We start from the raw sequence: 15,282 nt of genomic DNA on the forward strand, positions 1-15,282 counted from the left end.
TCGGGTGACCAAGAGAGAGAGAGAGAGAGAGGCTATAACATGAATGATAAGGATCGGTACACAAATAAATGTTAGGGCGGTGAGAGGACGATAGAAAGAGAATAAGTTGAACAGTGAGGATAATAGAGAGAGGTGTGAAGGAAGAACTGTATTGATTGATTTCTATCGGGTCACTACAGTGGGGTAGAGGGCCCCGATGGATGTGTCTTTTGTTTTGTCAAGAGGCATGATAATTTCCTGATACATATACAATAACAAGCTACAAATAAGTTGAATGCAAACTATCATTACTCAATGATGCCACATGATCCCATGTAAGTTGGAAATGTAAGAACCACAACCTTTACAAGGCAACAAGCTTCTGCTTGCATACACCACTTCAGATCTATCAACACTTTTCATCACAACACATTATACTATAAGAATATGATTGAACATCGCAGATGGTTTTTCTATCAGTTTATTTTATCATCAAACATCACGCCGACGGCATTCGTAAACAAAGATTGATCGCTCCATTGCCATTGTGGAATCCAATGGCTCATAGTGACACCACCAAGCATGTAAATTCACTCACTGACATAGAATGAACATCTCTCGTGATTAAAATGACTAAAAGTCAGTATATATATAACCCAAGCCATATCATAACCAAAATGGCCAGCAGTATATAAAGCCCCAAGCCTTTGCAATAGTCGGACCTTTTCTTTTGGTACTAGTTATGGCATAGCCAAAAGACCATCAAACATCCCCGTATAGAAACATAATGTTTCAACTAGAAGTAGGCTGTCACTTTATTCTGTTAATTGTCTTAGATGATGGGGCCCGATACATTTGTCACTTGTTGAGGAACTAAAGAAGCATATTATAAATTAAATTGGGTGTTACATTATCAGCACTGAAAGAGAAAATAGTAAGAAGGCCACTCCCATCTATTCGATTCATTTTCCAGGTACTTCCTGAAAACCTGCTGCGCCAGTTGCTGTCATGTGTCTATTGTAGCCGGCTTAGAGGGGTTCGCTAAGGGGAAACTTCGCCTTAGCACTCGCGTTTAGAAAAGATGTGGCTTCGCCTTTCTTTTCTTTATTTTCTTTTCTTACTATAAGCAGAGAATTTCACTAGCTCCCTAGGGAGCTAGTGAAATTTGAGAAAAAGTCAATAAAGGAGCAACTTAACGACCGAAGTGAAGTGAGCTACGGGGTGTACCCCGTAGCTCACTCACTAACAGGGAGTTATGTTAGCTCCGGGCAAGCAACTCGACCGGAGGGAATGACTTTAAGAATGACCGAAGGGAGTGTTTGCTTGGGGGACGTGTCCCCCAATTCCCCTCTTAAAACAACTCTTTTTTATAAACCCGAAGGCCCGTGGCCTGAGGGCCACCTTAATACAGATATACTCATTATTATATCTTATGACATTTAGGTCAAAGAGAGCCAACTATAAATGAGATGAGCCATAAAATTTCCTACCTCACTTTAGATGGGTCTCAGACCAATATGCCGAACCACATATGTGGCCAGCATTGATATCCTGGAAGTTCCAAAAAAAGAAAATAGGGTTCTACCATGAAACACTAATTTGGCTTAGGGAACAAATATTTAAATCTATCAAGTTCCCATTATGTTTGCACAAATAACATCTCTAAGAACAAAAAGCATGATCAGGGAGAACGAGAAGTGGTTAGATAGAGATTACCATTTAGCCATTGAATGGGTAAATATATGATGATCTCAGCACTTTGTCAAAACCTCAGCACCAGTTCCGGTGATCAAAATTGTATGCTCAAACTGTGCAGCTCGGCTGCCATCCGCTGTAACGGTAGTCCATTCATCATCCCAAGTGATGCTCTCAATGCTTCCCATGGTTAGAATGGGCTCTGTAAAGATAGAACTACATAAAAAAAAAAAACAAATATCCTCCTTTATACAGTGTAAGTGAACGCTAATTGTGCAGCTACTACACCCAGGTGTGCACATAGCAACAACAATAACAAGCCACAAATACCAAATAGTTGGGGTTGACCATATGTATCTTTTGTCGTTCATTGAGCTTATACAAAGGTCATATATTTAGTTAAATAAGTGTACTTAGATATTTACTTATAGTTTATAATAGAGTTTTTTTGGTCTCCCTCTACTTCTCATACCACATATACCAATCATCTCACACACTTTTAACTACAACATCCATAGGTCTCCTTAGCATATATTCGATGATTTTCCTTCAATAAATACTCGAACAAAGTTACACCTAATTATTCATTAATTTCTCTTTTTCCTCTTCACAGTTCACATGTCAAAAAAGCTTCTCATCCTATCTTGCTCTCTCACAAACCCAAACAACCCATACATGGGGTTCATATGGCCTATTGGCCCTATATATTAGGTTTGTGCGAGTCAGATAAGATGGGAATTATTTTTGGAAGGTTCTTTAAAAGTTGGGAGATGCATCTGGACTTTATCTTCGAGATATCTTAATTTTAGCATCAGAGAGTACAATGACCTCCCTAGGAAGCAGGTACTAGCTAAGTTAACAGAAGATCCAAAACAAGTTATGTTTTTGGGAGTATAGAACCATCAGAATTGCACAAGCAAAGAAATGTTCTCATGCTTTAAATGGTTATGTCGCAGTTTGCACATATGAAATCTTGATTTTTTTTTTCATATCTTCAAAAGACCTCCTGCTAGGGTTATTTTTGAGGAAGCTTTGGAGGAAAAAATGTGGCACGTGGGTTATGCATTTTGTTGAATGTAACTAGTTCTTTCTGCAATCTGAAATACCAGTAATGGTAAATGTCAAATTAGCAAATGAAATATAATTTGGTTTAGCTTCAAATGAAATATTCATCCACATTCTGTGTTTTGAATATGAGGGTTCTAGTTCAATGTTCAGACCCTATCATAACATATTTGATCCTACTTATTCAAGCCCACAGAGTACATACACTTACTAAGACTTGCATCCTTTTACGACCACCAAAATACTGTGGAAAAAAAGACCAGTTTACAGGGGATACACAATAACAGATTGCTGGTTTTCATCTGCAGTTACCTTTTAACTCAATATACTTGCTTCCTACTAAGTAGTTTTTATTTGTCATTTCCAATAGCTAACCTACAGTTAATTCTACAATGTAAATCATAAAAATATCATCCAAAAACTACCAAAGATCTATAACAGAGTTTCAATGACCTTACATAGAGTAGTGCAATTCCTTCAAAAGAAAAAAAGAGGATCAACCACAACTATTTTAGCATCAACTCCATTTATAATAGATGAGCTCAACCATTTTTCATGGATTCTAAACCTAAGGATGTGAAAGCATTTATACCAGACACACTTTCTGAATTCTGACAAATGTAATTTTAAATTTGTCAATTACTCAACACAACCATAAAATATAAAACACTTACCAATTGTAAATGTTTCACCTTCAACCATACACCCAGATCTGTCATTACCTAAATAACAAAATATTTCCATCAGGATAAGGGCATATATTAATAAGTGATTTGGGCTAAAATATTAAGCTGCACAATAATGCAAATATATACATAGATCCGTCATCATGGTTCATTTTTAAATAATTTAGAAATGCTACTATAACACAAAATTGTTAAATTTTTCAAACTTTGTCAGGCATTAGTATTCCCAGGAGAGGCATTTGAGGAATGTTTAAACATTTAAGACAAGCTAAAACCTTATGCAAAGCACTAAGGAGATCCTACAGTTTTCATCTTAATGGTTTCTCCTGAATACACATAATAGCAATTTAAGAGACAGTTCATTACAAAAGAATATTGTGAAGAGACATTGTAAAAGCATAATGCATTTCATAATAAAAGAAATGATAACATAAAAGTAGGTAGAACTTCAATAATACTCATCATCATCTGCTTCTTTTCTGCTTGATATGTAATGAAGTATTGCCCTGCCTTATGCATCTATAGTCTTGCCGTAAGAATCCTAGAGAACAGCCTCAAGAATGCCAGGAGGAGGAGAAGAGGACATCACACTGGAGGAGGTAAGTATTTTTCATATTTCATAATTTTCTAACTTTTTTGCTTTATATATATATATATATATATATATATATATATTCTGTTGGCAATGTTGCATCAGCACATCCATTTTCTGTGCAGAAAAAGCCACTTGCCAGGAACCCCCCCACCCTGGTTACTAGTATTTGACCTGGCAACTACATGAGTTATCAAAACAATATAGATGAACCTTGAAAGATTCATGGAATTCATGAAAATTCCATGTCTAGAAGCAATGTGTACAAGTGGATTATTTCTTTCTGATGCTTGTCAAAGCAAGATATCAGCTGCTAAATAAGAAAAAAAATGTTAAAGACCTAGCAAATGAAAGAAATTATATATATATATATATATATATATATATATATATATATATATATATATATATAGCGCACAAACACACACACACCAAATCTCCAGTAGGATAGGCAAGAGTACCATCATTATAGAAACTTCTAAGCATCTCACAGTTATTGAGAATGGTACTTGCAAATATAGTGTCTTTGAAAACCTTTTCATGCCATCACATTTCAAATAATATTTCAATGTAAAATATAAAGGACGAGACAGTAAGGCAACAGATGTGAAGGTTTACTAACGATGATGCAAAATGAGTGGCTCAGAGTGGAATACCGTCCCGACACCATGACCAACAAAACGCTCCACAACACCATAGCCATATTTTTCAGCATGCTCACTACAATATTGTGCAGAAAAGGAAATAAAATATTGTTATGATTAAATAGAAGCTAAGCTTAAGAAGCAAAAGACTGACATTTGCAAGGAAATACAAATCATTATATAGCAAAAGGTTATTCGTTTATGTTATGATGCAAAAAAAAAAATCCAACGTTTCTGAAAATTGAAATCATATTATCATCACCTAGATGCAGCACATCTGATAAAAGTTCAGCTGCCATTGAATTCACTGGATGTGACAACAGAACCTTACAGTTTCCAATCTACACCCACCTTAGCTTACTAATGTATGCAGCATTTTGCACTAGCATATTAAGATGTTCATATCAGAATCCTTGTTACCAATAGATTGATACTTGCAATTCAATTTTGATAAACAAACATTTCCTTAGCGAATTAACTCTAGGATTAGAATTACATCAGAAGACTAAGATAACTAATGGCTAATTGCTTCACTAAATATCATTGTATTTTTATACTGTAATTTCAATTCTTTCGTCGAGAATGATGTATATTTGAATCACTCAAATTTTGAAGTAAAATGACTATAGCATGCAATAATTGAAGTTTAACTTTTCGAGGCACAATTAAAGATACTTTCCTATACACAAGAAAAATGGGTTCATAATAACCTACAGGTATAACTGTATAAGCACATAAAGTTTTATCCTAGCGTAATTGCAGATTTAAACAAAACCCTTTCATGTTTAAACAAGTTGTATATAGATTTATAACTCAGCCTCGAGGTGCACAATTGTCTTTTGTACATTAAAATAATTTGTGCCCACCTTTTTCCATCTAAACTAAAGCTATATCACAAAACCATTGCCTGATATTGGATGACTATTTCATATCATCCCAGTACCAATTTGTCAAAGTCAAGTCAAAATATACTGCTAAATTGAAGTGCTGGATGACCATTTTAAAAAAAGATAATACATGGTGAAGATCTGTTATCTAGTTTGGAAATTGACATAAACTTTTGACTCTGTATTTTTCAAAGAAGAATTTACCAGGTGAGACTATTATAATACCTTATTCTCTTGCCGATCTTCTTAAAACTAGCACCATCCTTGCAGACAGATATAGCCCTCTCAAGGCATTCTTCAGTCACCTATAAGAAGCAGAAAACCAAAGTAAACTTAGTTTCCAATTTGGAAACTTCTTTTTCTATTACAGTTACAAGTCAGTAATAAAAATATTGAAAATGCAAACTAAAAATGATAAAAGATGGAGAAACTCATTTCTCTGGCAGACTTCATGATTTTCTCAGGTTTGACCAGTTCAATCTGTCAGTCGAGAGCAGGAAGATGTGCAAAAAGATCTGCATCAACTTGGAGAGCAAATCCCTACATACTAAATTTCATTTTAATTCAAGTTTGTTAAAGAACCTCACAACCAGGAAACCAATTTGGCGAAAACTCGCACTTAAAATAGAATAAGAGAAGGTAAAGGAGTTATAAGGTGGAACAAGACGATTATAGCTTGATGTTCCCTAGTATAAACCAAGGTTTTAAATTTGGGTCAAGTACCAGTATTGGTAATCTACTGGACTGGCATAGTACCCAGCGTGCTGGAAGTATATCAATCCTAACACCCAGTACCCAGCCGAAAAGGGCAATAAAGAAATGTTGATTGGTTCTGGACCATATGATCCGATATCAGTACTTTATTTGAAATCTTGGCACAAACAATCATAAAAATCTCCTCCTGCTAACATGTATGAGTCCATAAGAAGTTCTACAAGCCACTTGCTGTGTCAGAAATCAGCATCTTGGGCCAACATACCGGCATATTTCAAGTTCCCTAAAGAAATGCTTTAGCCTTACTCTATCCAGAGTGTTCATTCCATGAATGTCGACAATTTTCTGGCACCAATACTGTTTTTGCTTATTTAGATTATGTTTGGTAATCTGATGATTTTCTGCTTTTCTAGTCAACCTCGTTTACTTTGTTGTCAAATTCTATCTGGTCATGTTAATTGAAAGGACTGATTCTCAATCTAGAGTTTATCTAGCATTTAAAAATTACAAGAACATGGATAGAACTTAGAGGTATCTTTGATAAGGAACAAAAGTTTTTTATTATACACATGCTTCACAAACAAACATATACGAAATAAAAAACAAAGGACAAGTAGCAAACTTTGGCATTCAAATCAAGGTTCACATAACAATATGATGAAGGCCAAGAGCAAAATCAAGATTGGACTAAGGTCTTGGATTGTGATCAATATTTGACAAGCTTGGAATTGTTCAAGCAACAATTTGAAAGTAAATAACTCAAAATTTCCAAGTTGTGAATTCACTGTCCAAAGATAATAAAGCACACTTCAATATATGTGTTTCAAGTCAAGTTTTAGCAAACTAAGTAATGAAGAGCCAGCCAATTCATGAAAGTGCAATTATGTTGTCCCCTTGTTATACTAAGAATACCCACAAAATAAAGATCCATTTATCACTAAAATCTCCAAAAAGGAAAGGTGTTTCATGTTTGCTATTTAGCTCAAAAAAATAATTTAACAAATGTAAATTACCACTATTTCCTTCATTATGCATCGTCTACAACATCACTTGAAACACATATCGACACTGAAAAAAACCATATGAGATCTTAAAGGGCAATACATAGAAACAAAACTAGCATAATACATCCACAAATTACCTTTACAAGGCGCTTTGTTGGTTCATTCACATTTCCACACAGAAATGTTTTTGATGTGTCCCCATGGTAACCCTGGAATGAAAATCATGTGCAGTAATTGTAATTAAGCATAAATCAAAGAGATTTTTCTGTTGACTACCAACCTACTCTGTTTTTTTCCATATCAAGCAAATGACTACTACTACTAACATTATAGTATATATTCTCATTCCTCTTTATGTTAAACTTGTCCATCTTTTAGTGAAAAAAAATGCTCCTCTATACCTTATTACCAAAAAAACCCACCATATTTAAAAAAGCACAATGATGTTAAAGTATGAGGCAACATACTTTAACTAAAGAACTAGATATTAAACATAAGGCAATATATAAGTCTTTATATGAGGCAACCTCAAGTTTCAAGTAGAGAACTAGACATTATAGCATAAGGCAACATACAAGTCTTAATATGCCACAAGGAATAATATTTTCTTCTGGATTCAAGTAAAAAATAAGACAGTCAAAAGAAGTTGAATAACATACATTCAAATAAACAGTCACATCAATGTTTATTATGTCTCCATCCTGCAAAAGACAGATACCATTAGCTCACAGAGACAAATAGCAATCCTATAGGAAGGTAATGTAAAAAAAAAGATGAAAAATGACATCATAAAACCTGCAGTTGGCGGGAATCAGGTATTCCATGGCACATGCATTCATTGACTGATGTGCACACACTCTTAGGAAATCCACCATATCCAAGTGGGGAAGGATAAGCCCCAGCATCAATAATCATCTTGTGCACTGCTTTATCAATTTCATTTGTAGTTACAGATGGCTGACAAATATAGGTACCAATCCAATGTTAATAAGTTATATTGATGAATATAGTATTCTTTGGAAAAGGAAAAAATACTCTTTCTAGATTAATGAAGAAGTATTTTCTTTAGTGAAAAGTTTAAGCATGACCAAGTGTGCTGTTCATAAATAACAGATATGCACATGCAGATGTTGCAAGAGAAACAATATCATACATCAAAATAGCAGTAGTTTTCATAATTAAGACTGCTCTAAGGAGAACAAGAAGAGAAACAGTATCATGCATAAAAAAAGCAGTAATTTTGATAATTAGACCGCCATGAGGTGCAAGAAGAAGAAGAAGAAGAATGTTCTTACTGCTTTTACCATAAATTAAAAAGATAGGTTCTTACTCTAACCAATATTCCTGCATAGTCCAGAACATGTGCAGCAAGCTCACAGGCAGCTCTCATGCAAGCAATACCCTCATCATTATGTACTTGATGCTCGCTAGATAATTCTGGCAACAAGCCTGAATCCACATATGGAGGTCTTGGAATGTGGTCTGGCACTAAAAGCTTTCCAGAGACCTTTCCACGCCTTAATGGTGGCCTCTTTCTTACTTTTACTGAACTTTGAAGCTCCCTTGCTCTTCAAGTAATTAAGAAATTTAGTTAATAACATCATCTCGTATGTCATTTCCAGATAAGTGATACTTCTTTCTAAATTCTGAAAGTAAGCGTTACAACAGCAGATCATCATTAATTCTAAAATAAATCAGATTCCAAATGAATTCATGTGAACCACAACCACAATTAATTTCAAAGAATGCATCTTGTTCATCCTACACTAAGTGTGCATGTAATTATATCTATATATTATTATATTGGTTGTTAGAATCATCACATACAATTTCTTGAGTGATCAGTCTGGACCTTTACATACTACAAGGCCCATCATGTGAACTTGGGATTGCCAAAATAATATGGTTGAAAGGTTTTAGCCTTTTAGGTAATACTCAACCTTTCCATGTTAGTCATGCTGGAAACAGTACATACTTGTATGGTGTGCAAAAAGCTTGGCTGGAGCATGACAGTAACACCATACTGTAATGAGCATACTAAACAAACACTGTCCATAACACATTGATACACACTCAACAGACATGATATAGTTTCCCAGCATGTGACTATGTATAAGTTGTTTCCCCTCTCTTGTTTTCCTTTTTTTTGCCCTTTCACCAACTTAAAGATTCACCTTGAGTATCAAGTTACGAACTTTAACTAACTTGATCTAATGTTTAACCTTACCTAGACAAAATGTCATTAGCTTACCAATTAAAATCAAAGCCTCTGAAGCTTGCAAGGTTGAGGACAATTTCCAGCAGCTCTAGCCAGGAGATGCTATATATCCCACCTTTTCAGTCTTGAGGAGGCTCTATGATTTCCTGCTATTGTGGTTTCATTACTTATGTAGACAACTAGCAAAAAGTCAAACCTTTGTTTCTGGTCAAACAACAATGACTTAACAGACCTTCAGATTTGTCAAAGCTTATAAATATATTGGGTCATTTCCTAATAGCTTAAGCTTTTAAGATTACTAGTAACCCAATCGGAATTTTTTATCATGGTATTTAAGCAGATTACCGGTCACCTTTTTGCTTGCCAATGATTAAAACAATAGAAAAGCAGGATAGAAATGCTATGATTTCATCATCTCCATAGTATTTTGTTGACTTGGCCTTTAAGCAAAATTGTGACAGCAAGAATACATTTTTCAAATTACAATCCCATTCATGAGTCTGAGATTTTATCTATAAAATATCACTACCTAACTTTAAGCTAGCTGATGATCACCAAAAAAAGATCTTGCCCTTGATTATTTGAATGACTAAACAAAAAACATTATGAAGAGCAACAACACCAAAGAGTTGCAATAGGACAATATATCCATGTGGATGAAAGAAAACAGAGTACTATTTCTCAATTTCTCATGGCATGCTAAATTCCTCTTGAATATAACATTGCATATGCATACCTCCGAATTCGCATAGCCTCCTCCAATCCTGACAACTTTCTTGATACAATGACACATGACCTTTGGAAAATTTCTTTTCCTAATAAGAGAAAATTTTGGATAATTTGCAAGAAAAAGATTATTCTTAACAAGATAAAAATGATCTTATAAAAGTATAATCACGAGAAAAGAAATGTTCACTTGCCAATTTATTTCAATACAGGCCATATTTAACTTCAAATAAAAGTTAAATTTCGAGATAATTGACAAAGACATAATCAAGTCAAAACTAGAAGGTCAACTCAGGAAGACTTGCATTTTTTCGCTAAACAGAATGGTCAATTGTAGAGGTGACACTAATAACTGCAAGAACTTCTAAAGCATAATCATGAAATACGAGATAAACTTAATGTGACACAGAATCTTGGGTTCCTTAGGTCATTGGATTCACTTACACCTCGAGATGAACACTATTCCTTACTACAAAACTTGTGACTTCCTTAACCCCTACCCTCTAGGCTCTTCCATGCCTGGAGGAATTTACAGGGTATTCTATTAGTTGTGCGTGTGTTTAACGGCAACCAATAAGACAGTTTCCATTCCAAAGTGAAGCTCCACACCTGGGACAGCACTTGGAAACGAGGTCTTGAGGGGTTGGCCGACTAGGAAACTCCACCTCTCACCGGGGTCTCTCGACGGAGTTGGCGCCGGTGATACCCAGCACAACCGGCAAATCGGGACCTTCAGCGCCATACTGAGAGTACTCCGGACTGGGAGGGTTTTAGACACCCTTTTCTGGGGTTTGAGGCCGCCGCTGTTCCGAGGATGTGAGAACGGATTTGTGGCACACAAGCGACAGCGCTGCTTGGAGATTCGATTGGAACAAAGAGATGGACGGCGAACGCCATGGTGAGGTCTAATGTGGCTTGGCCCGTTGGTACGTTTCCATAATATGGGCCACCCGGCCCGGCCCATCATCGGCGTTTCCTTGGTTGAAACGAGTGATTAATAAATAATTATTTTTCGTATTTTATGATTGAGATACTGAGAGTGATGATAATATATATATATATATATATATATATATATATATATATATATATATAAGCGGGCAATGATTAATTAGAATTAATTAGATGCATGAAACTTATATTCAGTGAAATAAATATATAATTAATCAATAAATTTTGACAGAAACAAATTGTGGTTGGTTCAGCTGCTGTGGACCCCATCCTTCCGCCCCTTCCCTCTCTCACCTTTGCACCCCTCTCGTCCGGAGCCTTCTCCCCCAACAATTCCACAAACTCTTCCTCCTCCTCATCCTCCCTCTCTCTCATGGACTGCCGAAGGACGCCGATCGATCCCGCGTCAAGGAACAGCCAACGAGAGAAGGCGATGAAGGAGGCCGCGCTGTCTCCGACTCAGGTGGCCACTCTGGGCGAGGACGAGGAGGTGATGGAGGATGACAAGAAGCGACGGGTAAGTTTCTCTTCCTCAGCGGCTGCACGGACGGGGCCTGACGCCGGAGGCGGCGGTGGCGGAGCGTCGCAGCCCTGCTGCCAGGTTGACGATTGCGCCGCCGACCTCCGCGAGGCCAAACGTTACCACCGCCGGCACAAGGTCTGCGAGGCCCACTCCAAGGCTGCCGTCGTCGTGGTCGCCGGCCTCCGCCAGAGGTTCTGCCAGCAATGCAGCAGGTAAGAGAACTTTCAAGAACTGCAACATTAGGGATAGAGTAGCTACAATTGCAAGCTATAAAATAAGGAAAAGGTGGAAGCTTTGAGATATTATTTCCAATTGCAAGCTGCAACTCTTCTCTCTGTTTATGAATCTTTCTACTGGATTATACTATCTTTGCTTTTTAACACGGATCTGTCAATAAGAATTCTACGTTAATGATTTGGATCTTTCAATTATTTGGCTGCCGAGGAGTATCCTGAATCAAAATAAACATGCTTCATCAGAATTGTACAACAATCCATAAGCACATGAAATCGGAGTACCAATCTGTGCTTTTCGGCTACTAGTTTCCTCTAGTATGTTTTACATGAACCTTCGTTGACAACCATGTCTTGACATATGAATCCTTGCAAAGGAAGTAATTTTTGTGCACGGATATACTGAGCTTTAGTCCTTGTGTGTGCTGTGTGCAGGTTCCATGAGCTAGCAGAGTTTGACGACTCCAAGAGGAGCTGCCGCAGGCGCCTGGCTGGCCACAATGAGCGGCGCAGGAAGAGCTCTACCGACACGCAGCCAGAAGGATCAAACCGCTGCAGGGAGGCTGACCTCCCTGGAAATCCTGCGTACAAGCATTTCCAGATCAGATAAGAACCTGATCAGGCTCTCTCTCTTCTGTCATGCCATGGCTTCCTTCTCCACCGAGTAACATCAGCTTCCTCCATGATACAAGCGAAGAAGACATGTATTTAAGCTGGAAACTGCTATGTCAGCCATCTTCTAGTTGTAATATGGTTTGATGGGAGAGGTAAATGCAGAAGCCAGAGATGGCTTCTTTGTTTCAAGTGTTCGATTGTGTGTCCACTTCTTTACCTCAGCATTTTCCTAAATCTCAGTAAAGGGTACTGCTCATTGTACTACAGTCTTAAACATCTATTTGATCATCGTGCAATTTATTTTCAGAAGCTGAAATCATATTTCGATGTATTCAACTTGTGAATTTAATTATAGACAACTGCATAATTGAGTTTTACAGTTGTAATATGACTTCTTCATTAGGTGAATGATTGAGGGAAGAAACTAGTGTCATCATTTTCTTCTGATGTTCAAGTATATGGTGCTGTCTAAATCTGAGTGAATGTGTGGTGTCATCAGTGATTCAGAAAAAGTAAACTCCAGTTGTAACCTTGGCCTAGAAAGATCTTGTAGCTTTGCTGTTCTTCTGCTAGACACAGTTCCAGAGGGGCCCTCGTAGCTTTCGATGGTTATGCTGCAAAAGAAACTTATGGGGAAGGGGGGGGTGCATCCTTGTCGAGAACAATTGGAATTTGTCCATCTTCTTGTTCTTGTGGTTGTGAGAGCAGACCATAAAGCTCAACTTGTCTATGCTAATGCATTTTGAGTACTCGAGCGTGTGTGGTTTATACTCTCTCGAGCAATTCTCTCAGGTGATCCCACTTGTGCGCAGCTCAACATTCATGTCTGAATCAAAGATCAAGTTGCAACCAGAGAATTGAAGATTTGTATTCCGGCAGCATGATAGGAACTGCAGACATTAAATGGATGAGTAGGAAATAACATAGAATCTGTTTGACTATAGTATGCGTTGGTGAACAAATATGTCGTGACTGATGAGCACGGTTAGGTCCACGGGTCGATGTCGGGAGTTCTCTGTTGGTTGAGCTGGACGCCCAGGTAGGTCGGGCCTTCGCGACGGGGTGTTGGTCTGAGCGTCGTCTGCGTCGAGTTGCGTCTCTCCGTTCCCGAGATAAGTGACAGCTCGACCTCCCTCACTGGGTGGCGATTTCCTGGTCGAGGCACTCGTGGCTCGGGGCGATCGTTTTCCTGCAAAAAAGGCCTTCGTCAGGTGATTCCCGATTGTGGCCCCTCCGACGAGCAAATCAGTTGTTAGTGGAATTGTTTTCTCCCCCTGGGCCGGATGCCGGCCAAAGGTCTTTATACTATTGTCCGAGGGTCGAAGTGGTGTGATCGCGTCGGTTGCTCGTGAATGGGATCTGGGACGATGAGTCTTAAGTCGTGGATCGTGACGGAGCGAGTCGCAAGTCGTAAGTCAGGGATCGTCCTGGAGCGACTCGGACAATGGACTAGCCAGCGAGGTGTGGCCCGAAAGTTGGATCGACCGAGATGCGACTCGAACAACGGACTAGGCCGACGAGGTGTGGCCCGAAAGTTGGATCGGCCGAGATGCGACTCGGGCATTAGATTCATCGCGAGACGTGACTTGGTCTGAACATTGGTCCTGCGGGCCGAGTGATTGAGTTTGGGCTCAGGTTTCGATGCCAACGGGTCACTAGTTGGGAGCGATCTAGAGCGACCTGGGCAAGAGTTGGGCTGGTGAGCCGCAAGTCGGGAACCGATCTGGAGCAACTTGGGCAGGAGTTGGGCCGACGAGCCGCAAGTCAGGAACCGATCTGGAGCGGCTCGGGCAAGAGCTGTGCCGACTGATCGCAAGTCGGGAGCCTATCTTGAGCGACTTGGGCAAGAGCTGTGCCGGCGGGTCACAAGTCAGGAGCCGATCTGGAGCGACCCGTGCAAGAGTTAGGCCAATGAGCCGCAAGTCGGGAATCGATCTGGAGCGGCTCGGGCTTGAGTTTTGGGGCCGACAGGTCGCAAGTCGGGAATCGATCTAGAGCGACCTGGGAAGGAGTTGGGCCAATGAGCCGCAAGTCGGGAACCAATCTGGAGGGGCTCGGGCAAGAGCTGTACCGACGGGTAGCAAGTCGGGAGCCGATCTGGAGCGACCCGGGCAGGAGTTGGGCCGACGAGCCGCAAGTCGGGAACTGATCTGGAGCGGGTCATGCAAGAGCTATGTCGATGGGTCGCAAGTCAGAAGCCAATCTGGAACGACCCAGGCAGGAGTTGGGCCGACGAGTCGCAAGTCGGGAACCGATCTGGAGCAGCTCGTGCAAGAGCTGTGCTTGCGGGTTGCAAGTCGGGAGCTGATCTGGAGCGACCCGGGTAGGAGTTGGGCCAACGAACCGCAAGTCGGGAACCGATTTGGAGCGACTCGTGCAAGAGTTGTTCCGACATGTCGCAAGTCAGGAGCCGATCTGGAGCGACCCGAGCAAGAGTTGGGTCGACGAGCCGCAAATCGGGAACCGATCTGGAGCGGCTCGTGCAAGAGCTGTGCCGACGGGTCGCAAGTCGGAAGCCGATCTAGAGCGACCCGAGCAGGAGTTGGGCTGACGAGCCGCAAATCGGGAACCGATCTGGAGCGGCTCATGCAAGAGCTGTGCCGACGGGTCGCAAGTCGGAAGCCGATCTGGAGCGACCCGAGCAGGAGTCGGGCCGACGAGCCGCAAGTCGGGAACCGATCTAGAGCGGCTCGTGCAAGAGCTGTGCTGACGAGTCGCAAGTCGAGAGTCGATCTGGAGTGACCCGGGCA

At 39.7% G+C, this 15,282-nt stretch overlaps 2 protein-coding genes across 6 annotated transcripts; one reads left to right on the top strand and one right to left on the bottom strand.

The window, feature by feature from the left end:
- Positions 1-436: 436 nt before the first annotated feature.
- On the bottom strand, positions 437-11,084 carry LOC103970620 (methionine aminopeptidase 1B, chloroplastic). Of its 5 annotated transcripts, XM_065090090.1 has the most exons (11): positions 10,820-11,081; positions 10,221-10,299; positions 8,597-8,834; positions 8,062-8,223; positions 7,926-7,967; positions 7,404-7,475; positions 5,774-5,853; positions 4,640-4,737; positions 3,414-3,461; positions 1,696-1,876; positions 437-576 (listed from the first exon to the last, which is right to left on the bottom strand). In XM_065090090.1, exons 1-10 carry the CDS (start codon positions 10,950-10,952, stop codon positions 1,731-1,733), a joined length of 1,098 nt encoding a protein of 365 aa, XP_064946162.1. In that variant the 5' UTR covers positions 10,953-11,081; the 3' UTR covers positions 437-576; positions 1,696-1,730. The 5 variants fall into 5 exon arrangements, with proteins under 5 accessions (XP_064946162.1, XP_009382761.1, XP_009382745.1 ...); XM_009384486.3 differs by lacking the exon at positions 437-576 and having other exon boundaries at positions 1,578-1,876; positions 4,674-4,737; positions 10,820-11,083; XM_009384470.3 differs by lacking the exon at positions 437-576 and having other exon boundaries at positions 1,578-1,876.
- Positions 11,085-11,413: 329 nt separating this feature from the next.
- Positions 11,414-12,863, top strand: LOC135612433 (squamosa promoter-binding protein 1-like). The gene is made up of 2 exons (XM_065108738.1): positions 11,414-11,896; positions 12,353-12,863. The coding sequence occupies exons 1-2, from the start codon at positions 11,535-11,537 to the stop codon at positions 12,525-12,527; spliced, it is 537 nt and encodes a 178-aa protein (XP_064964810.1). The 5' UTR covers positions 11,414-11,534; the 3' UTR covers positions 12,528-12,863.
- Positions 12,864-15,282: the final 2,419 nt, after the last annotated feature.

The sequence above is a fragment of the Musa acuminata genome, chromosome BXJ1-2 (assembly GCF_036884655.1).
Source record: "Musa acuminata AAA Group cultivar baxijiao chromosome BXJ1-2, Cavendish_Baxijiao_AAA, whole genome shotgun sequence".
Taxonomy (NCBI): Eukaryota; Viridiplantae; Streptophyta; class Magnoliopsida; order Zingiberales; family Musaceae; genus Musa; species Musa acuminata.

What these genes read in the sequence shown, in the direction of transcription:
- LOC135612433 (XM_065108738.1), top strand. Translation starts at nt 11,535, where the DNA reads ATGGACTGCCGAAGGACGCCGATCGATCCCGCGTCAAGGAACAGCCAA. An exon ending in TTCTGCCAGCAATGCAGCAG is followed by an intron (nt 11,897 to 12,352) that starts GTAAGAGAACTT and finishes TGCTGTGTGCAG; the next exon opens with GTTCCATGAGCTAGCAGAGT.
- LOC103970620 (XM_065090090.1), bottom strand. Translation starts at nt 10,952, where the DNA reads ATGGCGCTGAAGGTCCCGATTTGCCGGTTGTGCTGGGTATCACCGGCG. An exon ending in ATGCAGGAATATTGGTTAGA is followed by an intron (nt 8,224 to 8,596) that starts GTAAGAACCTAT and finishes TATATTTGTCAG; the next exon opens with CCATCTGTAACTACAAATGA. An exon ending in GCCACTCATTTTGCATCATC is followed by an intron (nt 3,462 to 4,639) that starts GTTAGTAAACCT and finishes TTTGTTATTTAG; the next exon opens with GTAATGACAGATCTGGGTGT.